At 47.5% G+C, this 25,722-nt stretch overlaps 1 protein-coding gene across 1 annotated transcript in view; it reads right to left on the reverse strand.

Annotated features, from left to right (window-relative positions):
- The window catches only part of PLXND1 (plexin D1), a 162,663-nt gene that overhangs the window by 101,603 nt on the left and 35,338 nt on the right, over positions 1–25,722 (reverse strand). Inside the window, 2 exon segments of the mRNA XM_038772458.1 lie at positions 15,211–15,342; positions 20,195–20,371. Coding sequence (XP_038628386.1) covers positions 15,211–15,342; positions 20,195–20,371 — 309 coding nt within the window.

Raw genomic sequence — 25,722 nt, forward strand, 5'->3', positions numbered from 1 at the left:
CTTCTCTTTGACTTTTGCCTTTTGTGGTCATTTCAATGCTTACTTGCACTGATCCTAAAGGTTATGTACATATCCATAAGTTATTAATAATGATAATAATATTCATTCATTCAATTGCATTTATTGAGCGCTTACTCTGTGCAGAGCACTCTATTAAGCTCTTGGAAAGTACAGTTCAGCAACAAAGAGAAACAATCCCTGCCAACAATGGGCTCACAGTCTAGAAGGGGGGAGACAGACATCAAAACAAGTTGAGTCAATAATAATAATAATGATGATGGTTTTTGTTAAGCGCTTACTATGTGCCAGACACTGTACTAAGTGCTGAGGTGGATAAAAGCAAATCAAGTTGGTCACAGTCCCTGTCCCATATGGGGCTCATAATCTCAATCCCCATTTTCCAGATGAGGTAACTGAGGCACAGAGAAGTGAAGTGACTTGCCCAGGGTCACACAGCAGACAAGTGGCAGAGCCGGTATTAGAACCCATGACTTTCTGACTCCTAGGCCCGTGCTCTATCCACTACGTCATGCTGCTTATTTATATTATTGTATGTCTTCTCCTCTAGACTGTAAACTCACTGAGGGCAGGGACCATATCTACCAACTCTGGTGTATTGTACTCTCCTTAGCATTTAGCACAGTGCTCTGCACACCACTGACATATTGATAGATCTCCAGCTGCTCTCAGTTTGTTAAAGCCCTTGTGAAATGACTGGTGAGAAAGAAGGCTGGAGTTAAATGGGGTTTCTGGATTATCTGTGCATTTCAATTATTCACACTAACCCTGTGCCCTATCATTGCAAGTAATCGAGTTGGCTGTATTTTGGAGTCCCAGTTCTATTTCCCCTATCCACTTACTGCATTTGAGCAAGCTACTTCATTGTCTTTAAGCATTGTTGATTAAGTGTGCACCTGCACATGGCACTTAGATGGGTTCTGTTCAAAGCTAAACAGGCAAGACCCCTGCCCTCTCCCCAACTCTGTGCAACAACTTCCCCAGTGGAGTGATGTGAGGATTAAATAAATAACTAAAAGCCTTTTGCAATACTGGAATAATATATATTTTCTCATTTACTTCATCGGTCATCATCATCATCATCAATCATATTTATTGAGCGCTTACTGTGTGCAGAGCACTGTACTAAGCGCTTGGGAAGTACAAGTTGGCAACATATAGAGACAGTCCCTACCCAATAGTGGGCTCACAGTCTAAAAGGGGGAGACAGAGAACAAAACCAAACATACTAACAAAATAAAATAAATAGAATAGATATGTACAAGTAAAATAAATAAATAAATAGAGTAATAAATATGTACAAACATATATACATATATACAGATGCTGTGGGGAAGGGAAGGAGGTAAGATGGGGGGATGGAGAAGGGGACAAGGGGGAGAGGAAGGAAGGGGCTCAGTCGGGGAAGGCCTCCTGAAGGAGGTGAGCTCTCAGTAGGGCCTTGAAGGGAGGAAGAGAGCTAGCTTGGCGGATGGGCAGAGGGAGGGCATTCCAGGCCCGGGGGATGACGTGGGCCGGGGGTCGATGGCGGGACAGGCGAGAACGAGGGACGGTGAGATTAGCAGCAGAGGAGCGGAGGGTGCGGGGTGGGCTGTAGAAGGAGAGAAGGGAGGTGAGGTAGGAGGGGGCGAGGTGATGGAGAGCCTTGAAGCCAAGGGTGAGGAGTTTCTGCCTGATGCGCAGATTGATTGGTAGCCACTGGAGATTTTTGAGGAGGGGAGTAACATGCCCAGAGCGTTTCTGGACAAAGACAATCCGGGCAGCAGCATGAAGTATGGATTGAAGTGGGGAGAGACACGAGGATGGGAGATCAGAGAGAAGGCTGATGCAGCAGTCCAGACGGGATAGGATGAGAGCTTGAATGAGCAGGGTAGCGGTATGGATGGAGAGGAAAGGGCGGATCTTGGCAATGTTGTGGAGCTGAGACCGGCAGGTTTTGGTGACGGCTTGGATGTGAGGGGTGAATGAGAGAGCGGAGTCGAGGATGACACCAAGGTTGCAGGCTTGTGAGACGGGAAGGATGGTAGTGCCGTCAACAGAGATGGGAAAGTCAGGGAGAGGGCAGGGTTTGGGAGGGAAGACAAGGAGTTCAGTCTTGGACATGTCCCGGGATAAGGGTGAATGGACTCATGTCCCTATTTCACAGGTTTGCCTAAACCACTGGTTCATGGTGCCCAATGGCTGCACGGATAAATGCCATCAACCCACCTGACCATGCTTTCTTCTATTTCCAAATGTTTCTAGGGAAGTGTGATGTACATCCAGGAGGTGAGCAGCTGTTTTTCCTCTTGTTAATTCCTCTCCTTCTCTCTGCCTCGGGATTTATACCACACATACCCTCGTCCCCATCAATCAGTGGTATTTATTGAGCACTTATGTGCACAGAGAAGCAGAAGCAGCATGGCTCAGTGGAAAAAGCCCGGGTTTTGGAGTCAGAGGTCATGGGTTCAAATCCCAGCTCTGCCACCTGTCTGCTGTGTGACTTTGGGCAAGTCACTTCACTTCTCTGGGCCTCAGTTCCCTCATCTGGAAAATGGGGATTAAGATTGTGAGCCCCCTATGGGACAACCTGATCACCTTGTATCCCCTCCAGTACTTAGAACAGTGCTTTGCACATAGTAAGCACTTAACAAATACCATCATTATTATTATTATTACAGAGCATTGTACTAAGCACTTGAGAGTACAACAGAGTTAGTAGATATGAGCTCTGCCCTCAAAGACTGTATAGCCTACACCTGCACATACCTGTCGGGGTTTCAGGATTGGAAACCTGATACTGGGAGAGAAAGCAACCTGGAATGTTTTGTGGAATGAGGAGCACCAAGATGAGCTGGTTTACACAATTCACTCTCTGTTCCTGATCCTGTGTACTTTCTGACTGAGTGGAAGCACATGTGGTCAGATCTGTGCAAAACCACAGTTTTATACAAACTCCCACTACTTAACCAGACATAACCTCTCCCTGCATTTCACCCTGTTCTCTATTTGACTGCATTCTCACATCCATCATTACCCTCCAACCCCCAGCTTTCTCACAGAAAGGGATAAGCCTTCCCTTATGGGAATGTCTTTTCCCAATATGTTCTAGAAGCCACCACACAGAGTCCTCATTTAATTCCTCCATGGGCTGGATCCCTATGGGGTTGTCTTCAAACTCATTTACCCCTCCCAGAGAGGCAGTGCTCTTGTGTGAATTTGCAGGATGAGTGCGATCAGATATATAAAGGGCGCCTATGATGGTCAGTCAATCAGTCAATCAAGTGGTATTTATTGAGCACTTACTGTTTGGGGAACACTAGTGCATGGTTCTCCTATAGCGCGGGGTTTGGATTCTTCTAGAATTCCTCATTAAAGAAATCATGTCAAAATAATCAACCCTATTTCCTTTTTTTAACTTGAATAACCTTCACCTCCCAGGAATTCAAAATGCAGTACTGTAAATTCATGTTACTTCCCTGCTGCCTTGCTCTACTTGTGTGGATTCACAGAAAGTCACAGCTCCTCCAAAAGGCCTTCCCTAATTAAACCCTCTCTTTCCCTCCCTCTCCCTTCTGCGTCATCTGCTGAACTGTACTTTCCAAGCCCTTAGTACAGTGCTCTGCACACAGTAAGCGCTCAATAAATACAACTGAGTGAGTGAGTGAACCCAAGTTCGATGCCACGCACACAACCTTTTCTTCAAGACACAGTGTCATGCTGTATCCAGGCAGACGAAAGCTGTTGGAAGAACTTTCCCTGAGCATGCCATTGCATTCTATCCAAAACACATAGTGAAATCATGTGTTCTGAAAGAACTGAATGTAGGTGGAAATTGCCAGATGTTTCTGGGAAGCTCTGAAGCTGGCAATCTGCTGACTCCTTAGGATCCTCCCAGAGGGAAAGCTATTTTACATAGGATGTCAGTCACTAACCTGATGACATCAACTGGACCACAGCCCATCTCAAGAGATGAATTGAGTAAGAAGGCAGGAGCCAGAAAAGTTAAAAACTCCAGAGCCAGAAGAGTAGGGGTAGACAGGCAGAGACTAGGGAAGAGGCCCAAAGAGGAGCTGCTATGGTGAACGAAACAGTATATTGGGGGGCAGGAAACCCTGGGCTAAAGCTGTGAACCCCTTGTGGGACATGGTCTGTGTCCAACCTGATTATCTTATATCTACCTCAGCGCTTAGTATAGTGCCTGGCACATAGTGAGTGCTTAAATACCATTAAAAAGCAACCCAACCCCCCCACCGCCCCACCCCCCCACCCCCCAAAAAAAACAAGTGCACGATCAGGGATTTATTCTCAGATCTGGTTTAAGATTCTGTTGTACAGCTACTGTTGCTGCTGAAATCTTCATACTATGTAAATAGTTGCTATCTGGTCACAATCCATAACTTCAGCCCCACAGCTCTTATGTACCTATCTGTAATTTATTTATTCATTTTGATGTGTGTCTCCCCCTGTGAGATGTAAGCTTGTCGTGGGCAGGGAATATGTCTACCGATTCTGTTATATTGTACTCTCCCAAGTGCTTAGTACATTGCTCTTCACACAGTAAGTACTCAATAAACGGTGACTCCTCTGCTGCCCACCTTCTATCACTCCTCAACTCCGTCGACCTCCTGCTCCACCCCACCTCCCCCCCCCCACCAACATGGACACACAATCGATCTCATTATCTCTAACCACTGTACAGTCTCCAACCTCACCAGCTCTGAAATCCCTCTCTCTGACCACAACCTTCTCACTTACATCCTCTCCCGCACTCCTCCTCCCCATAAATTTTAACTATTCCCCACAAAGACCTCCGCTCTCTCGACCCCATCCATCTCAGCGCATCACACCCCACCTAGCCTCCATACCCATTCTACCCACTCTTGATGACCAAAAAGATGCTTTCAACTCCACCCTCTCCACTCAACTCAACTCACTCGCTCCCCTATCCCTTCGCTGCTCTGGCACCACTAACCCGCAGCCCTGGATCACCTGCACTGTCTGCCTCCTTCGCTCTTATGCTCAAGCCACTGAATGCAGCTGCCAGAAATCTAAACATCAGGCCAGCTTTGTCCACTTCAAGTTTGTCCTTTCTTGCCTTAACTCTGCCCTCTCCTCTGGCTGACAAAAGTATTTCATTTCCCTTATTGATACCCATGCCCATCACCCTCTTCAGTTATTCTGGATATTTAACTCCATCCTCAGGCTCCCTGTCCCTCCCCTTCCCCCATCCCTCAGCCCCAACGATCCGGCCACCTACTTCATTAGGAAAATTAACACCATCAGGTCTGAGCTCCCCCAAATCACCTCTCCCTCTCCTCCATCCCCCCTCTTCTCAGCCCACTTTTCAACTTTCCCATCCTTCCCAGCATTACCTTCAGAGGAGATCTCCAGCCTCCTCTCAAGTGCCACCCCCTCCACATGCGCATCAGACCCCACTCCCTCGCATCTTATAAAAACTCTCACCTCTTCCCTCCTCCCCTCCTTAACTTCCATCTTCAACTGCTCACTCTCCAATGGCTTCTTCCCCTCTGTCTTCAAACATGCCCATGTCTCCCCCATCCTAAAAAACCCTCTCTTGACCCCACAGCCCCCTCAGGTTATCGCCCCATCCCCCATCTCCCTTCTACCCTTCCTTTCCAAACTCCTGGAGCGAGTCGTCTACCCTTGCTGCCTCGAATTCCTCTCCTCCAATTCTCTCCTGGACCCCCTCCAATCTGGCTTCCACCACCTCCACTCCACTGAAACCACCCTCTCAAAGGTCACCCATGACCTCTTTCTTGCCAAATCCAACAGCTCCTACTGCATGCTAATCCTCTTTGACCTCTCAGCTGCTTTTGACACTGTGGACCATCCCCTTCTCCTCAATACGTTAACCAACCTTGGCTTCACTGACTCTGTCCTCTCCTGGTCTCCTCTTATCTTTCTGGCCGTTCATTCTCAGTCTCCTTCACAGGCTCCTCCTCCCCCTCCCATCCCCTAACTGTAGGGATCCCTCAGGGATCAGTTCTTGGTCCCCTTCTATTCTCCATCTACACTTACTCCCTTGGAGACCTCATTCGCTCCCATGGCTTCAACTATCATCTCTATGTGGATGACACCCAAATCTCTATCTCCTCCCCTGTTCTCTCTCCCTCCCTCCAGGCTTGCACTGCCTCCTGCATTCAGGACATCTCTACTTGTATGTCCTCCCACCACCTAAAACTCAATATGTTCAAGACAGAGCTCCTTATCTTAATAATAATAATAATAATGGTATTTATTAAGCACTTACTATGTGCAAAGCACTGTTCTAAGTGCTGGGGAGGTTACAAGGTGATCAGGTTGTCCCATGGGGGGCTCACAGTCTTAATCCCCATTTTACAGATGAGGTAACTGAGGCCCAGAGAAGTTAAGTGACTTGCCCAAAGCCACACAGCTGACATTTGGTGGAGCTGGGATTTGAACCCATGACCTCTGACTCCAAAGCCTGTGCTCTTTCCACTGAGCCATGCTGCTTCTCTGCTTATTTTCCCTCCCAAACTCTGCCCACTCCCTGACTTTCCCATTACTGTGGATGGCACAACCATCCTTCCCGTCTCACAAGCTCGCAACTTTGGTGTCATCCTTGACTCCGCTCTCTCATTCACCCAACATATTCAATTTGTCACCAAAGCCTGCTGGTCTCACCTTCACATTATTGCCAAGATCCGCCTTTTCCTCTCCATCCAAACTGCTACCACATTAGTACAGTCACTCAACCTATTCCAACTGGAATACTGCATCAGCCTCCTTTTTGACCTCCAAACCTCTTGTCTCTCCCCACTTCAGTCCATACTTCACTCTGCTGCCCAGATTATCTTTCTACAGAAACGGTCTGGGCATGTCACACCCCCACATCAAATATCTCCAGTGGTTGCGTATCAACCTTTGTATCACACAAAAATTCCTCACTATAATTCTATAATTCTATTTATATTGATGCCTGTTCACTTGTTTTGATGTCTGTCTCCCCCCTTCTATACTATACTATTTTATTTATTTTGTTAATGGTTTGCATATAGCTTTAATTGTATTTGTTCTGACGATTTTGACACCTGTCTACTGTGTTGTTTTGTTGTCTGTCTCCCCCTTCTAGACTGTAAGCCCATTACTGGGTAGGGACCGTCTCTATATATTGCCAAGTTGTAATTCCCAAGTGCTTAATACAGTGCTCTGCACACAGTAAGTGCTCAATAAATACGATTAAAAGAATGAATATTGGCTTCAAAGCTCCCAATCAATCAATCAATCAATCAATCGTATTTATTGAACACTTACTGTGTGCAGAGCACTGTACTAAGCACTTGGGAAGTACAAGTTGGCAACATATAGAGACGGTCCCTACCCAGTAATGGGCTCACAGTCTAGAAGGGGGAGACAGACAACAAAACAAAACATATTAACAAAATAAAACAAATAGGATATGTACAAGTAAAATAAATAGAGTAATAAATGCATACAAATATATATACATACATACAGGTGCTGTCGGGAAGGGAAGGAGGTAAGGCGGGGGGGATAGAGAGGGAAGAAGGGGGAGAGGAAGGAGGGGGCTCAGTCTGGGAAGGCCACCTGGAGGAGGTGAGCTCTCAGTAGGGCCTTGAAGGGAGGAAGAGAGCTAGCTTGGCGGATGTGGGGAGGGAGGGCATAACAGGCCAGGGGTATGACATGGTCCGGGGGTCGACGGCAGGACAGGCGAGAACGAGGCATGGTGAGGAGATTAGCGTCAGAGGAGCGGAGGGTGCGGGGTGGGCTGTAGAAGGAGAGAAGGGAGGTGAGGTAGGAGGGGGCGAGGTGATGGAGAGCCTTAAAGCTGAGGGTGAGGAGTTTATGCCTGAAGCGTAGGTTGATTGGTAGCCACTGGATATTTTTGAGGAGGGGAGTAACATGCCCAGAGTGTTTCTGGACAAAGACAATCTGGGCAGCGGCGTGAAGTATGGATTGAAGTGGGGAGAGACAAGAGGATGGGATATCGGTGAGGAGGCTGATACAGTAATCCAGATGGGATAGGATGAGAGCTTAAACGAGCAGGGTAGCAGTTTGGATGGAGAGGAAAGGGCGGATCTTGGCAATGTTGCGGAGCTGAGACCGGCAGGTTTTGGTGACGGCTTGGATGTGAGGGGTGAATGAGAGAGCGGAGTCGAGGATGACACCAAGGTTGCGGGCTTGTGAGATGGGAAGGATGGTAGTGCCGTCAACAGTGATGGGAAAGTCAGGGAGAGGACAGGGTTTGGGAGGGAAGACAAGGAGTTCAGTCTTGGACATGTTGAGTTTTAGGTGGCGGGCAGACATCCAGATGGAGATGTCCTGAAGGCAGGAGGAGATGCGAGCCTGGAGGGAGGGGGAGAGAGCAGGGGCAGAGATGTAGATCTGGGTGTCATCAGCGTAGAGATGATAGTTGAAGCCGTGGGAGCGAATGAGGTCACCAAGGGAGTGAGTGTAGATTGGGAACAGAAGGGGACGAAGAACTGAACCTTGAGGTAACCCCACAGTAAGGGGATGGGAGGGGGAGGAGGAGCCTGCAAAAGAGACTGAGAATGAACGACCGGAGAGATAAGAGGAGAACCAGGAGAGGACGGAGTCAGTGAAGCCAAGGTTGGATAGCGTGTTGAGGAGAAGGGGGTGGTCCACAGTGTTGAAGGCAGCTGAGAGGTCGAGGAGGATTAAGATAGAGTAGGAGCCGTTGGATTTGGCAAGCAGGAGGTCATTGGTGACCTTTGAGAGGGCAGTTTCCATGGAATGTAGGGGACGGAAGCCAGGCTGGAGGGGGTCGAGGTGAGAGTTGGTGTTGAGGAATTCGAGGCAGTGCGTGTAGACGACCCGTTGAAAGAGTTTGGAAAGGAATGGTAGGAGGGAGATGGGGAGATAACTAGAAGGTGAGGTGGGGTCAAGAGAGGGTTTTTTTTAGAATGGGAGAGACATGGGCATGTTTGAAGGAAGAGGGGAAGGAACCAGTGAAGAGTGAGCGGTTGAAGATGGAAGTTAAGGAGGGGAGAAGGGACGGAGCGAGAGATTTCATGAGATGAGAGGGAATGGGGTCAGAAGCACAGGTGGCCAGAGTAGCACTTGAGAGGAGGGAGGAGAGCTCCTCTGAGGATACTGCTGGGAAGGATGGGAGAGTAGCAGAGAAAGTAACAGAGTGTTGAGAGCCGGGGGGTTGGAGAAGGGGGGGAGTGACTTTTGGGAGGTCAGACCTGATGGATTTAATTTTATTAATGAAGTAGGAGGCCAGATCGTTAGGGGTGAGGGAAGGAGGAGGGGGAGGAACCGGGGGCATGAGAAGGGAGTTGAATGTACGGAAGAGCTGACAGGGATGATGGGCATGGGTGTCAATAAGGGAGGAGAAGTAGTTTTGTCTGGCAGAGGAGAGGGCTGAGTTAAGGCAGGAAAGGATAAACCTAAAGTGAACGAGGTTGGCATGGTGTTTAGACTTTCGCCAGCAGCGTTCGGCAGCTCGAGCATAAGAGCAAAGGAGGCGGACAGTGGCAGTGATCCAGGGCTGTGGGTTAGTGGTATGAGAGCGGCAAAAGGAAAGGGGAGCGAGTGAATCTAGGTGAGTAGAAAGGGTAGAGTTGAGAGCAGTAATCTGATCATCAAGATTGGGTAGAGAGGAGAGGGAGGCGAGGTGGGGTGTGAGGCACTCAGAATGATGGATGGGGTCAAGAGAGTGGAGCTCTCTGTGAGGGAGTAATATGGATTTACAGGGGAAAGGAGTGTGAGTGAGGAGGCAGGTGAGAAGATTATGATCAGAGAGAGGGATTTCAGAGTTGGTGAGGGTGGACACAGTGCAGCGGTAGGAGATGATGAGGTCGAGGGTATGACCAGGTTGGTGAGTGGGCGAGGTGGGGTGGAGCAAGAGGTTGGCAGCATCAAGGAGAGATAGAAGGCGGGCGGCAGAGGAGTCACCAGGGGTATCCATGTGGATGTTGAAGTCTCCGAGGATCAGAGTGGGCATGGAAAAGGAGAGAAGGAAGGTGAGGAAGGGGTCAAAATTGTTAAAGAAGTTGGAGGTGGGGCCGGGGGGGCAGTAGATGATGGCTACAAGAATCTGGAGTGGGTGGTAGAGGTGAATAATGTGGGCTTCAAAGGAAGGGAAGGAAAGGGAAGAGGGAGGAGGGATAGTGCGAAAGCGACATTGGGAGGCGAGAAGGAAACCGACACCTCCTCCTTTTCTGGTGAGTCTGGGGGAGTGGGAGAAGAAGAGGCCCCCACTGGAGAGAGCTGCAGAGGAGACCATGTCATTCGGAGACAGCCATGTTTCAGTTAGGGCGATGAGGAGTAGAGAGCTGGAAAGCAATAGGTCCAGGATGAAAGGGACCTTACTTATAACGGAGCGGGGGTTCCAGAGGACACACTTAGCAGTAGCTGTCGAGGGATGGGAGGGAGGGGGAAGGGTGGGAAGGGTGGGGAGGGTTTGGATTGGGATGAGTTGGCGGGGGCCTAAGCAGGGAGAGTGGGAAGAGGGGTGGCAATGGGAAAGGAGAACTGGGATGGGGTGGGGGCGGGGAGGAGGGGAGGGAGGGGGCTGGGAGGGAGGAGTGGAGGATTGGCGCTGGTACAGAGGGATCCTTGGTAGGGGGTGAGGGGGAGTGGTCACCTTGCCCTTTTTTACCTCACCTCCCTTCTCTCCTTCTCCATCCCAGCCCGCACACTTGTACTAACCTTCTCACTGTGCCTTGTTCTCACCTGTCTTGCTGCTGACCCCTGGCCCATTCCTACCTCTGGCCTGGAACGCCCTCCCTCCTCAAATCTGCCAATCACACTTCCCCCCTTCAAAGCCCTACTGAAGGCTCACCTCCTCCAAGAGGCCTTCCCAGACTAAACTCCCCTTTTCCTCAGCTCCCCCTCCCCTCTGTGTCGCCCCAACTTGCTCCCTTTGCTCTGCTTTGCCCGCCCCTCCCTGTCCCACAGCACTTGTGTATATATATGTACATATCTATAATTCTATTTATATTGATGCCTGTTTACTTGTTTTGATGTCTGTCTCCCCCCTTCTAGACTGTAAGCCCGGTGTGGGCAGGGATCATCTATTGCTGAATTGTACTTTCCAAGCGCTTAGTACCGTGCTCTGCACACAGTAAGGGCTCAGTAAATATGACTGAATGAATGAATGACTGATTGATTGATAACCCAAAAGAATTCTGGCATAGTCTGGGTGTGGTAAGCCTGTTAATTCCCGAGAGAATCACTCTCACAGGGAGGATGCTGGGCATTTGGCATTCCGCCCAATTGCCGCTGCCAGCCCGATAGGGTCAGTCGGTCAATCGTATTTATTGAGCGCATACTATATGCAGAGCACTGTATTAAGTGCTTGGGAGAGTGCAATAGAACAATAAACAGACCTCTTAATAATAAGAAAGCATTCCACAATGAAGGTCCCGATTCTCTCTGACTACAGTCTGTTATTCCCGAGCCTATATGGAGCGACCTATAGGCCTCAGAAAGAATCCCTGAGAGCTCTGCATGAACAAAGCCATACAGAATGGGTTCCATGTAGCTTAACTGAAGAGCTGAGTCCTGCCAAAGGGAGGGGGAAAGAGAGTAGAAGAAAAGGAAAGAAAGGGAGAGAGGAAGAGAGATGAAGGGGGAGATAGTTGAGAAGCTGCTCTACTGAGAAGGCCTGGTCTGGAGGGAATTAAGTTCAGAAAATGAAAATATGAAATTAGTGGTTGTTGCTTTTGTTTCAACAGATTAAAACCTAATTTAAACCAGACCACCAGAGCAGAGTTCCTCTCCTACCAATCAGAACTTTCCACATAGAAGTAAAGGAGGGGATGGTTTTCGTGCCGGGGCATTGAAGGTCAGAGGGCACGTTTTCATGGTATTTGTTAAGCGCTTACTATGTGCCCAGCATTGTACTAAGCGCCAGGGTAGATACAAGCTAATCGGGTTGGACACAGTCCATATCCCACAAGGGACTCTCAGTCTTAACCTTATTTTACAGATGAGGGAACTGAGGCACAGAGAATTTAAGTGACTTGCCCAAGGTCACTCAGCACACAAGTGGTGGAGTGCCATACTTCTTCTGTAACAGCGAGGCACTGCATTAAAGATTCAAGAGACCTGTGCTGGATGTAATGGGACACTGATTCAGGCAAGCTCCTGACCTAGTTGTGCCTAATTTTCCCCGGCTGTTAAATAGGGCAATAATACTGGCAACTGAAAATCTATAGAATGCTTTGAGATCCTCCCCTGTTTGGGGCCACATGCATAGGAAAGGACAGTCATTTCCCCTACTTGCTCTCCCTTCGGCGTTGTGTGTGTACGTGGATCTATACCCTTTGGGAATTTGCTATTCATCCCATCGTCAGCGTGGCTTAGTGGAAAGCGCACAGGCTTGGGAGTCAGAGGTCATGGGGTTCTAACCCTGGCTCCATCGCTTGTCAGCTGTGTGACTTTAGGCAAGTCACTTAACTTCTCTGTGCCTCAGTCATCTCATCTGGAAAATAGGGATTAAGACTGTAAGCCCTACGTGGGACAACCTGATTCCCTTGTACCTATCCCAGTGCTTAGAATAGTGCTTGGCACATAGTAAGAGCTTTAACAAACACCATAATCATTATTAGTATTATATACAGATCCATAATTTATTTATATTAATATCTGTCTCCCCCTCTAAACTGTAAGCTGTTTGTGGGCAGGGAATATGTCCACCAATTCTATTGTATTGTACTCTCCCAAGCACTGTATACAGTGCTCTGCATGCAGTTAAGTGCTCAATAAATACCACTAATTGATTCATTGATTGGAAATGCTACGGCAAAAGGAACACTCCTTGCTCCAAGAGAGGGCAAGTAGCTAACAACCTAGAATCCAGGCAATATCCTTCTGCCTGGTACTGACTCAGAGTCTTTACTGCCACTCACCCCCACCCCCACCAGCCATTCATTCATTCAGTCATCTTCACTGAGAGCTTACTGTGTGCAGAGCACGGTACTAAGCGCTTGGGAGAGTACAATACAATAATAAACTGACACATTCCCTGCTATGCATATGACACGTGATGTAACATTTCTAAGATGCACGTGCATGGCCAACCTGGACTTGAAATTGCTGCTGGGGTGGGAGGTTCCGGGGCAATTATGGGGGTCCCAGGGCTGGTGTAGGGTCAGAGTAGGGTCTGACTTCCAGACCTTTTAAAAAACAAAAAAACCCTAAACCTTAAAGACCTGCTGAGATATTTTTATTTCAAGGGACAGTAGGATAAATAGTAGGGGAGGGACATACACAATCCCCTAGGTGCCTCCACCCCAGATTTGCCTCAGCACCCAAGGTCACACAGCAGAAAAATGACAGAGCCAGGATTAGAACACATGACCTACTGACTCCCAGGCCTGTGCTCTATCCACTAAGCCTTTTGGCTCCCTAAGGCTTAAATAACTAAAAACAAATAAAAAACTAACACCAAATCTTTTTCGGGGATTCCTTTATTTTGGGGGGAGTCTGATGAGGGTAGGGGGAGGGTGGGGAGGCAGAGAATCAAATAATAGAGAAAACTAAAAATGAATTGCTGTGAATGTGGCAGAGGGAAGAGGGGAACTTCTTCTAGACTATGAGCCCGTTGTTGGGTAGGGACCGTCTCTATATATTGCCAACTTGTACTTCCCAAGCACTTAGTACAGTGCTCTGCACACAGTAAGCACTCAATAAATACGATTGAATGAATGAATGAACTGGGGTTCTGCACATGTGCAATAGCCATCTTGATGGGATCTCTGGTGTAGGTACCATCTTGAATGTCGTTGTGGGCAGGGAATGTGTTATATTGTACTCTCCCAAGTACGTATTGCAGTGCTCTGCACACAGTAAGTGCTCAATAAATAGGACTGACTGATTGACTTGAATGTCCCAACTGGTAATTGGGAGGATCGGGAGGCAAGCTGTTCATTTGTTCATTCATTCATCTTTATTGAGCACCCACTGTATGCAAAGCGCTTGGGAGAGTATGATATAACAATAAACAGACACAGAGAGCATGTTGCCCTGAGGCTACCACTTACCTCACTTACAGTCTGAAGCCAGTCCTGACCTTGGGGCAACTGGGATCTTAGAAGACCCATTCAAAATGCTAAGGGGCCTGGGAGCCTTCTCAGTTACCCTGGGATCCAAGATGAAAATGTCACAGAAGCAAACACTCTAGGGGTTGCACCTACCTAAAAGAGACTTACGGTGCATAAGTCTCATCTCTGACTTTCCCCCAACCTTTGATGCTACAGTGCTTTAAAATTCTAGGCCCGTTGCCTAGAATTACTGGTCAGTTGATGAAATAATACTACCCTTTTTCACCCTTTATCCCCCCTCCCTCAGCCCCAGGTACGTGTCCATAATTTACATATTTATATTAATGTCTGTCTCCCCCTCTAGACTGTAAGCTCATTATGGGCAGGAAACATGTCTACCAACTGTTTTATATTGTACTCTCCCAAGTGCTTAGTCCAAGGCTGTGCACACAATAAGCACTCAAATATTATGATTGACTGATTGATTGTACTAGACTGACAAGCTTCTCCCACAAGGTCCACATCCCTGCATCCAAATTAGGGGATTATTAGGGGTTTGGAGCACACTAATTGGTATAGCTCCTACACTAAGCTTTATCCAAAGGGATTTGGGATTTGTACTTTTAAGACTTCTCCTCGCCATCCTCCTTTTCTCTCTCCTCCCTCTTCCCCCTACTACACAGACCCTATCAACACAGATGTTCAAGGTATGAAACCGATGGGTCCCTCCCTCAAAAAAAGTCCCCCCTCACAGAATATATCCTCAGGGCCCACAGAGGTTGTGAGCTATCTTGGTCCAGGGATTCAAAGTAGAAAATTCCAGCCTCTTATCCTCCTTTTAATGCTTCATTTTGAGAACTATCTTTCTGTCCAGAAGTTGGTGTTCTTGAGTCAGGCCTAGCCCAGCTTTACAAAATTAGATTTGGAAGTTTAGGATAAATACCTACATTCCTCAGGAATCATCCCATAATACTGTAAGTTCCTTGAGAGCAGGGATCAGTGCCTCCTCACCGCTACTGTACTCTCCCAAACAACTACAGTGCACCACCCACAGTAGGCACTCAGTAAATACTATCGATTGGTTGATCCAGACAGTCGGACATAACCTCTGACGATCTTCGGCTCATCATCCAGGCATAGGTTCTGTGTAACTCCAAGGAATGAAGCCCACAGAGAGTATAAGCAGTCCTACCTGGTGGGAAGTCATCAGGTACAGGTAGCTGGGATCTGAAGGGTCAAACTGCATGATGTGATGCACAGCTTCACCATAAGCTATGGTAATGGACTTCCTGCTAATAACCTTCATGGTGTCATTCAGATTAATCTGCAAATGAAGTGGGGGTGGGTGGGAGGGAGAAGGACAGCTATTAGAGTAATCATGCAAATTAGAGAGACCTATGGGCCCTGGGTCTGAAAGAAACTAGGGTAAGATGATAAATCAGGTAGTGGCAAGAGAGGATTTTAATGGAAATTAAAAAGCCAACCACCATAAGGTCTTGATACTCATAAGAACATAAGCAATGCCATTACCGGGTTAGACCAATGATTCACCCAGCCCCGTATTCTTTCTTCAACAGAAGCCTGGAGGAACCCTGTGATGGCTGCCCTTCATGATATTCATCCTAACGTTTACGGATGTACATCCCTAACTCTTTTCTCTTCACCCCTAATGTTCCCTCCAATAGCCCATTAAAGAATTATTCATCCATGAATTGAACCCACTGGTAATTTTCTGAATCTGGGGGTCTCACAAAGGGGCTTTGGGGAATTGTCGGTTTGACCATGTCTTGAGTTCAATTTGAGATCCTACCAAGAGATCTTTGAAACTGGTCCCTCCTTCACTGATCCTCTTTATCTCTAGATTAGGCACACATCTGGCAACTTGTCCCGCTCATCAACTGCAAACATCACCGGGGTAGGGGTGGGTGCTATTTGTAGGATTCCCACCAGGTTGGGGAGGGAGAGTATTGGGGGAATGTTCTTGGCAGGAGAGGAAAACTTAGATTTTCAGCCTTTAAAAACTCCATAACTATCCTAACTCCTTAACTATTGTGATTCTTGGGTGGGAAACTCATCTCTTGATATTAAAGCCATAAACGTGGCTAGTGAAAAATCTCTTTGAGGGAGGATGGCGTAACTGAATTGGGAAGAAGGAGGGAAAGCAGCATCAGCTTTTGGCTAACAGGTTCACACCAGCCTGTGGGCCTGGCTCAAATTTGGCAACCTTCTGTGCACTCTGATTCCTACCAGGCTCCAGCCACATGCATGATGACATTATTCCGTGGGTCTTTTCCAATTTTGGGGCTGTGGCAAAGGGAGGAGGAAGGCCAGATTTAACCAATTCCCCCCAACTCAACGGGATGGTTCTCATCTTGGAAAGATTTGGTCTTAACTCAGGGGATATGAGAAGCGATCTGCAATCAGAAGGGCAGAACCTTGAGTCAGGAGTCTCCATCTACACTCCGAGGCCTCTTCCAGCTCCCCAGTGACCACTGAGGTGTGGATTTTCATTTAGAAAGTCTGGTATAATGCAGCATCGTGAAGACCATTGCTCTTCCTGCCAACACTGGCCAGAGAGCCATTATGGACAGGTCCTGGATAAGAAGATAATAATCCCTGGCTTTCCCTACCTCACAGGGATGTTGTGAGGACAAAGATGACCTGAGTATTGTGAAAATACTTTGGAAATTCAAGCGCTACATTCAAATCAAGGTATTATTAAGTCTAGGGGAGGAGAGCATCACCACTTTTCGGGGTGCGGCCTCAAAATCCCCCTGACCATGGTCCAAGAACAGCCTGTGGCACAGCTCAGGGTGGGAGAGTGGAAATGAGGAATGAAGGGAGATCCTCTTTCTGGGATTTACCGTTCTCTCTGCAAGTGCATCCAGACAATGCAAATGAAATGCATTTTCACGATCAGGCAGAAACTCCTCACCCTGGGCTTCAAGGCTCTCCATCACCTTGCCCCCTCCTACCTCACCTCCCTTCTCTCCTTCTACAGCCCAGCCCGCACCCTCCGCTCCTCTGCCACTAATCTCCTCACCGTACCTCGTTCTCGCCTGTCCCACCATCGACCCCCGGCCCATGTCATCCCCCGGGCCTGGAATGCCCTCCCTCTGCCCATCCGCCAAGCTAGCTCTCTTCCTCCCTTCAAGGCCCTACTGAGAGCTCACCTCCTTCAGGAGGCATTCCGAGACTGAGCCCCTTCCTTCCTCTCCCCCTCGTCCCCCTCTCCATCCCCCCCATCTTACCTCCTTCCCTTCCCCACAGCACCTGTATATATGTATATGTTTGTACATATTTATTACTCTATTTATTTATTTATTTATTTATTTTACTTGTACATATCTATTCTATTTATTTTATTTTGTTAGGATGTTTGGTTTTGTTCTCTGTCTCCCCCTTTTAGACTGTGAGCCCACTGTTGGGTAGGGACTGTCTCTATATGTTGCCAATTTGTACTTCCCAAGCGCTTAGTACAGTGCTCTGCACATAGTAAGCGCTCAATAAATGCGATTGATGATGACTGATGATGATCTCCCCCCCAAACCAAACAAATAGTTCTCTCCTCCTCTTTCCAGATTGTCCTGTTGCTTGCCAAAAATTAAAATCCAGCTTTCTTCTTATTGATGGGATAGAAGGGAGAAACAAGCTGCCTCCCATTCAGCTCTGCACATCCGCCACCACTCTGTCAGCGGAGAGCCCAACTCCAAACCATTCAGGAAGGGGAAAGAGGTAAGAGGCAGAAAAGATACAGCTTGAGAGAGACAATGTTGGCCAAGTCCACTATGCTAGAAGGTCAGAAGCTAATCCTCTGCAGGCTGGGAATTGGAGGTGGACAAAGCTGGATCTGCTCCACTGCCATGCAATCCACTGGGACAATCTCTCTCATTTCCGCCGGGAGTGCTTTCCCCTAGACGTGCCACTGCTGACCATTGGGGTTGAAATGTCCTTCAGAGGTCAAGCAAGGACTCCTCTAGAAACTACCCACTTCCCCTAAGCCTGGCTGTATTGTTGCTACAATAGACTGAGTTTTTCTCTCTGCCTCTATCCAAACTGGGAACTGGCCAAAATCTTATTTACTCCCAGTTGCTATCAATCAGTCAAAAGGATTTATTGTGCACTTCCTTTGTGCAGAGCACTGTACTAAGCACTTGGGAGAGAGTACAATAGAATTAGCAGGTATGATCCCTGCCCTGAAGGGACACAGACACTAAAATAAGTTACAGATAGTCAGAGAATATATTTTTACACACATACACGTTAGAGCTCTAGGGTGTGGGTGCCTGAGTGCACAGGGCTGAAGTGGCAGTTGAGGGAGAGAAGGCGGGGAGATGAGAGATGAATTGGGGAATGCCCTCCTGGAGTAGATGTGATTTCAGAAGGACTTTGAAGATAAGGAGAGGGAGTCCCAGGCAATGGGGAGGGTGTGAGCAAGAATGGGGCAGGAGAGAGGAAAGCAGTGGGTGCACAGTGAGTAGGTTAGCCAGGAGTTGTTGTCTCTCCTTGGACAGATCACCTGAGTTATGACCCACACATAGTATCCTGTATCTTCTGCCAAATAAAGAACCGCCTGGGTACAAGGGCTTCTGGTTATGCAGCTGTATGGGGGAATTAGATTAGCAATATCTTTGTCAATTATCCCAGGGAGCTATAGTTGGCCTAAGCTCTAATGGAGCCTCTGCAGATAAGGCTGATTTCCATGATATGATAATGGCAGCCTGAGCTGTTAATTCTGTGTGAACAGGAGATGCATGGGAAATGTCAATGTGAACTCTGTCCCTCGCGCCCCTCACTGGGCTCTGACAGTTCTCACCTTTCATTTTTGCTGGTTGACCCGGTCCCAGTCCCATTCCCATCCTTCTCCCTCATTCCTCGCTCCAGGCTAAGATGAAGCAAGACTGGGCTCCCCAGGGCTTTCCCATCTCTTTCCACCACACAGACTTACAGGCAGTGGGGGAAATTGGATTCATTCTTCTCTTTTCCTGGCATTTTGATCCCATAGACCACATTACGGGCTATTACCTCCAGGAACCTAACCATCTGGGGCCGAGATAAAGCAGGAGCTGTCTGAGCCCCTCCTAGCAAGGGGTCTTCCAATTCCCTGACTTATGAACATGGGAGCTGCGGCCTCCTTCAAACACATGGGAGCGAATGTGGTCCCTGGGCTGATCCCCAAAGAGGAAAGACCATCCAAATCCCTGTGCTCTGACCTAGATGTAGAGGGCATCTTTCCCATGACTTTGCAGCTCCATGTGGGGGTGGAATCAATCAGTAACTCTTTCACTTAAGCGGGGCTTTTAAAACTGATCCAATCAAGGAGAAAATTTATTGGGAGGTCTTGCTAATAATCAAATGCTGCCCAGTAAAATTTCCAAGAGAGGATCTTTTATTAGCCCCGACTATCTAATACAGCCAGATAGTATGAGGGGGCCTTAAATACTGATTAATACAGTCCATTATCTGGTGCCATGAATCACTGGCTGTGGTAGAGATTAAAGCAATATCCAGCTAGCTTTCTGTATTAGAAAGCTGTCCGGCTCCTCATCACGGTTGTCAAATGCTGCTGTTTTGTCTCTTAATGGATTTAACCCTAGTGTGGGTTATTAGTGACAACCCAGGACGTTGACATCCTGTTTATTCACTGCACGGATGCAGCCTCGGCAGCAGTACCATCCCATAGCCCCCTGATCTTTCACCACTCCCCACTCACCAGCTAGGGTGTCCCAATCCCCAGGGAGTCCGGGAGTAGGTACCCCTTGTGGGTAGCCTAGTTTGGGGGTGAACAACGGGTTGGGGCAGGGAGAAGAGATACCTGGTTTTAATCCTAACTGCTTCACTGAAGCACCGGGCGCCTTGAGGGAGAAAGTTCCTTGGCCTCTCTGTGACTCATCGATGAAAAAGGGATCATAAGGCCAACCACCCCTCCCGGGAGTGCTGGGTCAGATCATTTGCACGATGGTCAGCAAACCCCTTGTCCACATTACAACCTAGACTGACGTTAACAATTCCCTCAAGCCCTCTCGGTTCACTCCAGAGGTCACACCATTTGCCCAGGTGGGCTGGAGGCTGAAATTGGTCTCCCACAGGACAGAAGTCCTACAGCCTATTTCCCACTCTTTGAGGAGACTCATTCCCAGTGGGGCTGGGGGGCTGAGGTCTTCCAGCTAAATTACCTTAAGGAGTCTCCCAGTTGAGGTCCCCAGGAATACCACAGTGTAGTTGTTGACACTGGAAACAGCCACAGAAGTGAGGCCCTGGTATCGGAAAATGGGTGTGGCCTTGAGGGGCTGCATAATGGCCAAAGGGTGCTGGAGATGGGCTGCTCCACAGTCCAATTGTTCCGGCTGAAGCTGCAGAGAAAAAACCAGAGTCGGATAACTGAAGATGAATCTGCACCACTTGCTAGGCACTTCCTTGCCCACCTGCAGAAAGGGGCAATTTCAACCTGATAGGACACTATATTCAATCTAGTGATCATATTTACTGAGCGATTTCTGTGTGTGGAGCACTGTACTATGCGCTTGGGATAGTATACCTGCTCTATTGTACTCTCCCAAGTGCTTAGTAGAGTGTTCTGCAGACAGTAAGTGCTCAATAAATACCACTGGATGATTGACTATTGTTACCACGTTCTCTGTCTTACTGATAGTTCTGCCCCTCCCAGTTCTTCCAAAACTCACCTCAAGCTCTCCCCTGTGGGAAAGTCCTCATGCCAAAATGTTTCCATGTTCTTCAGAGCAGCTTTCTGATTTTTGCTAATGCAGGTAGCAGATGGCCTCACGTAGGGTAAGAGTTAGTTCCTTTACCAGCTCAGAGGGGAGATATTCGCTGAGAAAGTCACTTGATCTCCCCATATCCCTATGGGATCGGAAATACTTTAGCATCACCGTGAAATGGGACACGGGAGAAGTGTGCTTATAGTGAGACCTGACTCTGTCAGTCAAAATGGTCTTTCTGCCCTACTTCAGTCTCTGATTCACACCTGCTAATTTCACTCGTGGTCTCATTCTCCTTCCTGGGTCATGGGACCTTACCCAGCTAAGGAAGAACTAAGCTGGCTCCGATTCTGCTCTGTGCATCCATGCCATCTTCATGGAGGCAGGCAGGGACTGAAGGGGTCAGGAACGGGAAAAGGAGGTGAGGGAAGGAAGTGGTTCCTACTGCAGGACCTTTGATTGGCAGCCTGTGCTCTTAGAAACGTAAAACATAGGCAGACAGATCACTCATTCAGCCTCTGAACTATAGTCTGAGCCCCCGGGTTATAAAAGTCAAAAAGAAAGGACGAATATAAAGACCTCACCATGCCATTTTCACAGCCACAGTCAGCTAACCACGCTAATGATTCTTGTATAGAATACAAGCTTGTAACATACTCTAAAACTGGTCATTTGGATTCCTTGTAAAGAACGACATTTACTTGCAGAAGGTTATTACACCATTAGCAGTTAGAAATCTGTCAGCAGGCCCATTATGAATAGTGATTTCAAGAGCGCAGAATCTGGAGGCTTGAGGGCTGCTTGCTCTCAGTTGCATAGGCTGGAGTAAACCCAAGCACCCTTAGGGAATCCCAGCATGTTCCTTGTTTAGCAGGGTGCCACGACTGAGAGACAGCAAAGAGCCGGGAAGCCAACTAAACCAGGGGTTCTGGACACAGAAATATTGACTACAAAGAACAGAAGATATATTTATAGGAGAAAAGTGAGCAGGGAGAGTTAGCTGCTGGGGCTGGGGAAGAAATTGCCTGAATTCTAGGGAAGGTTTTCATCTGAGATGCACCAAATCACTGACCTGGCGTCTCCTCCTAATGAGAATGCTGATGGGGAGCTTGGATTGGATTCCTCTCTCGAAAGCGTGATGTACAAAGTACTCTCTGTCTGGGGCACTCAAATGGTTACTCAGGTACACTGCTGGGCTTACTGACTTCATGGATGTCTTCTCCCCCAAATGGGAAGAGAGTGATGCACCATCCTGGCAGGACAAAGAAAAGCAGCCGCAGCCTGACGCCACCTCCACAAAACCTCAAGAGGGTTATGGTGGTTGCTGCTGTAGTGGCTACTGTGGCAGCAGTTGTGACTGTGAGTTCTGAGATGCGAGGAGCGGGAAATTCTGCTCCTCCTACCATAGTGCCGTGTTGAGCTTTGTTTTTCTTTTGTATGTTTGTCCAGGTCTTTATGTTGACTTCATGTTTTCTTTCATCTTTCCTAATGTCAGTCACCTCTCCCCGCTTATATTTTTAGATCGGGAGTCACTAGGGCCAGGGACCGTGTCTAATTCCCAGAGCTTACTACAGTACCCTGTGGACCATAAGTGCATACTAAATATTATTACTACTATTTTTTTTAAGGGCTTACTGTGCCAAACGCTGGGGTAGATACAAAATAATCCAATCGGACACAGTCCCTATTCCACATGGGGCTCAGAATCTAAGAATTAAGGAGAGCCAGTAATAATAATAATAATGATGACATTTGTTAAGCACTTACTATGTTCCAAGCACTATTCTAAGCGCTGGGGGGATACAAGGTAATTAGGATGTCCCACGTGGGGCTCACAGTCTTCATCCCCATTTTACAGATGAGGTAACTGAGGCATGGAGAAGTGAACTGACTTGCTCAAAGTCACACAGCTGATAAGTGGTGGGTCCGGGATTAGAACCCATGACCTGTGACTCCCAAGCCCGGGCTCTTTCCACTGAGCCATGTTGCTTCTTTATTTAAAAGTAGTTCATTTTCCTCTTTTACAGATGAGGAAACTGAGGCACAGATTAATTAAGAGACTTGCCCAAAGCCACACTGTAATAATAATAATAATAATAATAATGGCTTTTATTAAGCGCTTACTATGTGCAAAGCACTGTTCTAAGCACTGGGGAGGTTACAAGGTGATCAGGTTGTCCCACGGAGGGCTCACAGTCTTAATCCCCATTTTACAGATGAGGTAACTGAGGCCCAGAGAAGTTAAGTGATTTGCCTAATGTCACACAGCTGACAACTGGCAGAGCCGGGATTTGAACCCATGACCTCTGACTCCAAAGCCCGAGCTCTTTCCATTGAGCCACACTGCTGCAAGCAAATGGCAGAGCCAGGATTAGCACCTGGGCCTCCTGACTCTCAGTCCTGCCTTCTTCATCATCATCATCATCATCATCAATCGTATTTACTGAGCGCTTACTATGTGCAGAGCACTGTACTAAGCGCTTGGGAAGTACAAATTGGCAACATATAGAGACAGTCCCTAGCCAACAGTGGGCTCACAGTCTAAAAGGGGGAGACAGAGAACAAAACCAAACATACTAACAAAATAAAATAAATAGAATAGATATGTACAAATAAAATAAATAGAGTAAAAAATATGTACAAACATATATACATATATACAAGCCAGCCCGGGGTCTGTCCACTAGGCCAGACTGCCTCTTCAAAAGAGCCAACTAACAGAATACAGATTCAGAACTGGTTCATAATTTTTGCAGATTTATGCAAATTATTATACCAGTGGTGTGAAAGAGGTTGTAACTCATTATGGCCAGGCTCCCAAAGCATCACTTACATCAAACTAGAGCTTGCCTCTGTAGCTGAATTGGGTTTTCAGGGCAGTTTTCCCCCTTAGGGGAGGACTGAGTTTGATGGTACTGTAATGAGTCATCCACTGTGAAACATGAACACCTCCTGTCACTGCATGTAAATGTCTGTCCAAGGTCAGAACAAACCAGTCATCAAGTCCTAACCTGTCTTTACCCTCAACCCAAACACCAGACCTTAAACCTAAGCCTAGCCTTAACTCTGGCCCTAACCTTAATGTTAACCCTATTGTAATTTTTCAGCAATTTGGTTTGGCCAATGATTAAACTTCAATTTTTTACACTGTAGAAGAAATGCATTAGTGTTGGACTTTTGATGGTTTATCTTCAGACGGGTTTACTTAATGTATCCTGGGAAAAACGAATCCCTCCCTTTGAAGGATCCTCTATTGCAAAGTAGCATTGCACTTAAACACTGAAGACTGGCAGTTTGAGTCCCAGTTCACACTTGTCTTGCTGAGTCTTAGCCTAACTATGCCTCTGTTTTCCCATCTGAAAAAAACCCGCCTTGTCCTTGCCTCTTGGGGACGCTTTAGGAATAAAGGAGATATTCTGGGCAGCATTTTGAGAATGGCTGCCTAGAGACAGAGTTTACAAAGTGTATTACCACCCCCTCTGCTTTCCCATGATTTACCTCAAGAAAGAGGGCTGGTACAAGAGCTTTCAAATGTCACATCTGCCAAGCTCTTAAAATTTACCGGGCAACACTTCCAGAAAAGTTCTGTGTCAGGGGAACCACATGAAAGCCATTCAAGTGATTTGTACATTGAGAGAGCCATTACAGTATCGTTTGTGGTGTCTCTCCCCTTGCTCATCCTGAAGGACACAACAATTTAGCTGTCTCTAGTGCTGGCAGCTCTATGCATGTCATCAGGGACAAGATGAAGATGCACAGGGGGAGAGGTTGGTTTTGGCGATAGGGTTTTTTAGTTGTAGCACTAGCTTATAGGAGGAGGAAACTAAAGCAAGCAAACTGCTCTAAGATATTACTAAGCAGTCCAAATGATTCTACTCCATCCTAATCCTCCTCAACCTCTCAGCTGCCTTCCACACTGTCGACCACCCCCTTCTGGAAATGTTATCTGACCTGGGCTTCACTGACACTGTCCTCTCCTGGTACTCCTCCCATCTCTCTGGCCATTCATTCTCAGCCTTTTTTGCAGGCTTCTCCTCTGTCTCCCACTCCCTAACTCTGAGGGTCCCTCAAGACTTAGTTCTGGATCTCCATTTGCACTCACTCCCTTGGAGAACTCATTTGCCCCCATGATTTCAACTTTCATCTTAATGCAAATGATTCCCAAATCTACATCTCCAGCCCTGATCTCTCTCCATCTCTGCAGTCTCACATTTCCCCTTGCCTTCAGGACATCTCTACTTGGATGTTCCACCAACACTTTAAACTTAACATGTCCAGAGCAGAGCTCCTCATTTTCCCACCCAAACCCTGTCCTTCCCCTAACTTTTCCATCACTGAAGATAGCACCACCATCTTCCCTGTCTCACAAGCCCATAACCTTGGCTTATCCTCAACTCATCTCTCTCTTTCATCCCACACATTCGATCCCAAGTCTGCCACGTGCCTGCTGGGTCACTTAACTTCTCTGTGCCTCAGTTACTTCATCTGTGTAATAGGGATTAAGACTGTGAGCCCCATGTAGGACATGGACTGTGTCCAACCTGACTGCCTTGTACCTGCCCCAGTACTTAGTACTTGCCTGGAACATAGTAAGTGCTTAACAAATACCATTAAAAAAAATTGTCACCAAATCCTGTGAGTTCTATTTTCATGGCATCTTGAGAATCCACCTCTTCCTCTCCATCCAAACTGCTATCTTGCTGATTCAAGCACTCATTTCACACCTTGACTACCACATTAGCCTCCTTGTTGACCTCCCTGCCTCCTATCTCTCCCTACTCCAGTCTATACTTCACCCTGCTGCCCAGTTCATTTTTCTGAAAAGCCTTTCAGTCAGTATCTCTCTGCTCCTTATCAACCTCCGATGGTTGCCTATCCACCTCTGCTTCAAACAGAAACTCCTTACCAACGGCCTTAAGGCACTCATAAACTTGCCCTCCTCTATGTCACCTCGCTCATATCCTACTACAACCCAGTCCACACAC

Source organism: Tachyglossus aculeatus, chromosome X1, assembly GCF_015852505.1.
Source record: "Tachyglossus aculeatus isolate mTacAcu1 chromosome X1, mTacAcu1.pri, whole genome shotgun sequence".
Lineage (NCBI taxonomy): Eukaryota > Metazoa > Chordata > Mammalia > Monotremata > Tachyglossidae > Tachyglossus > Tachyglossus aculeatus.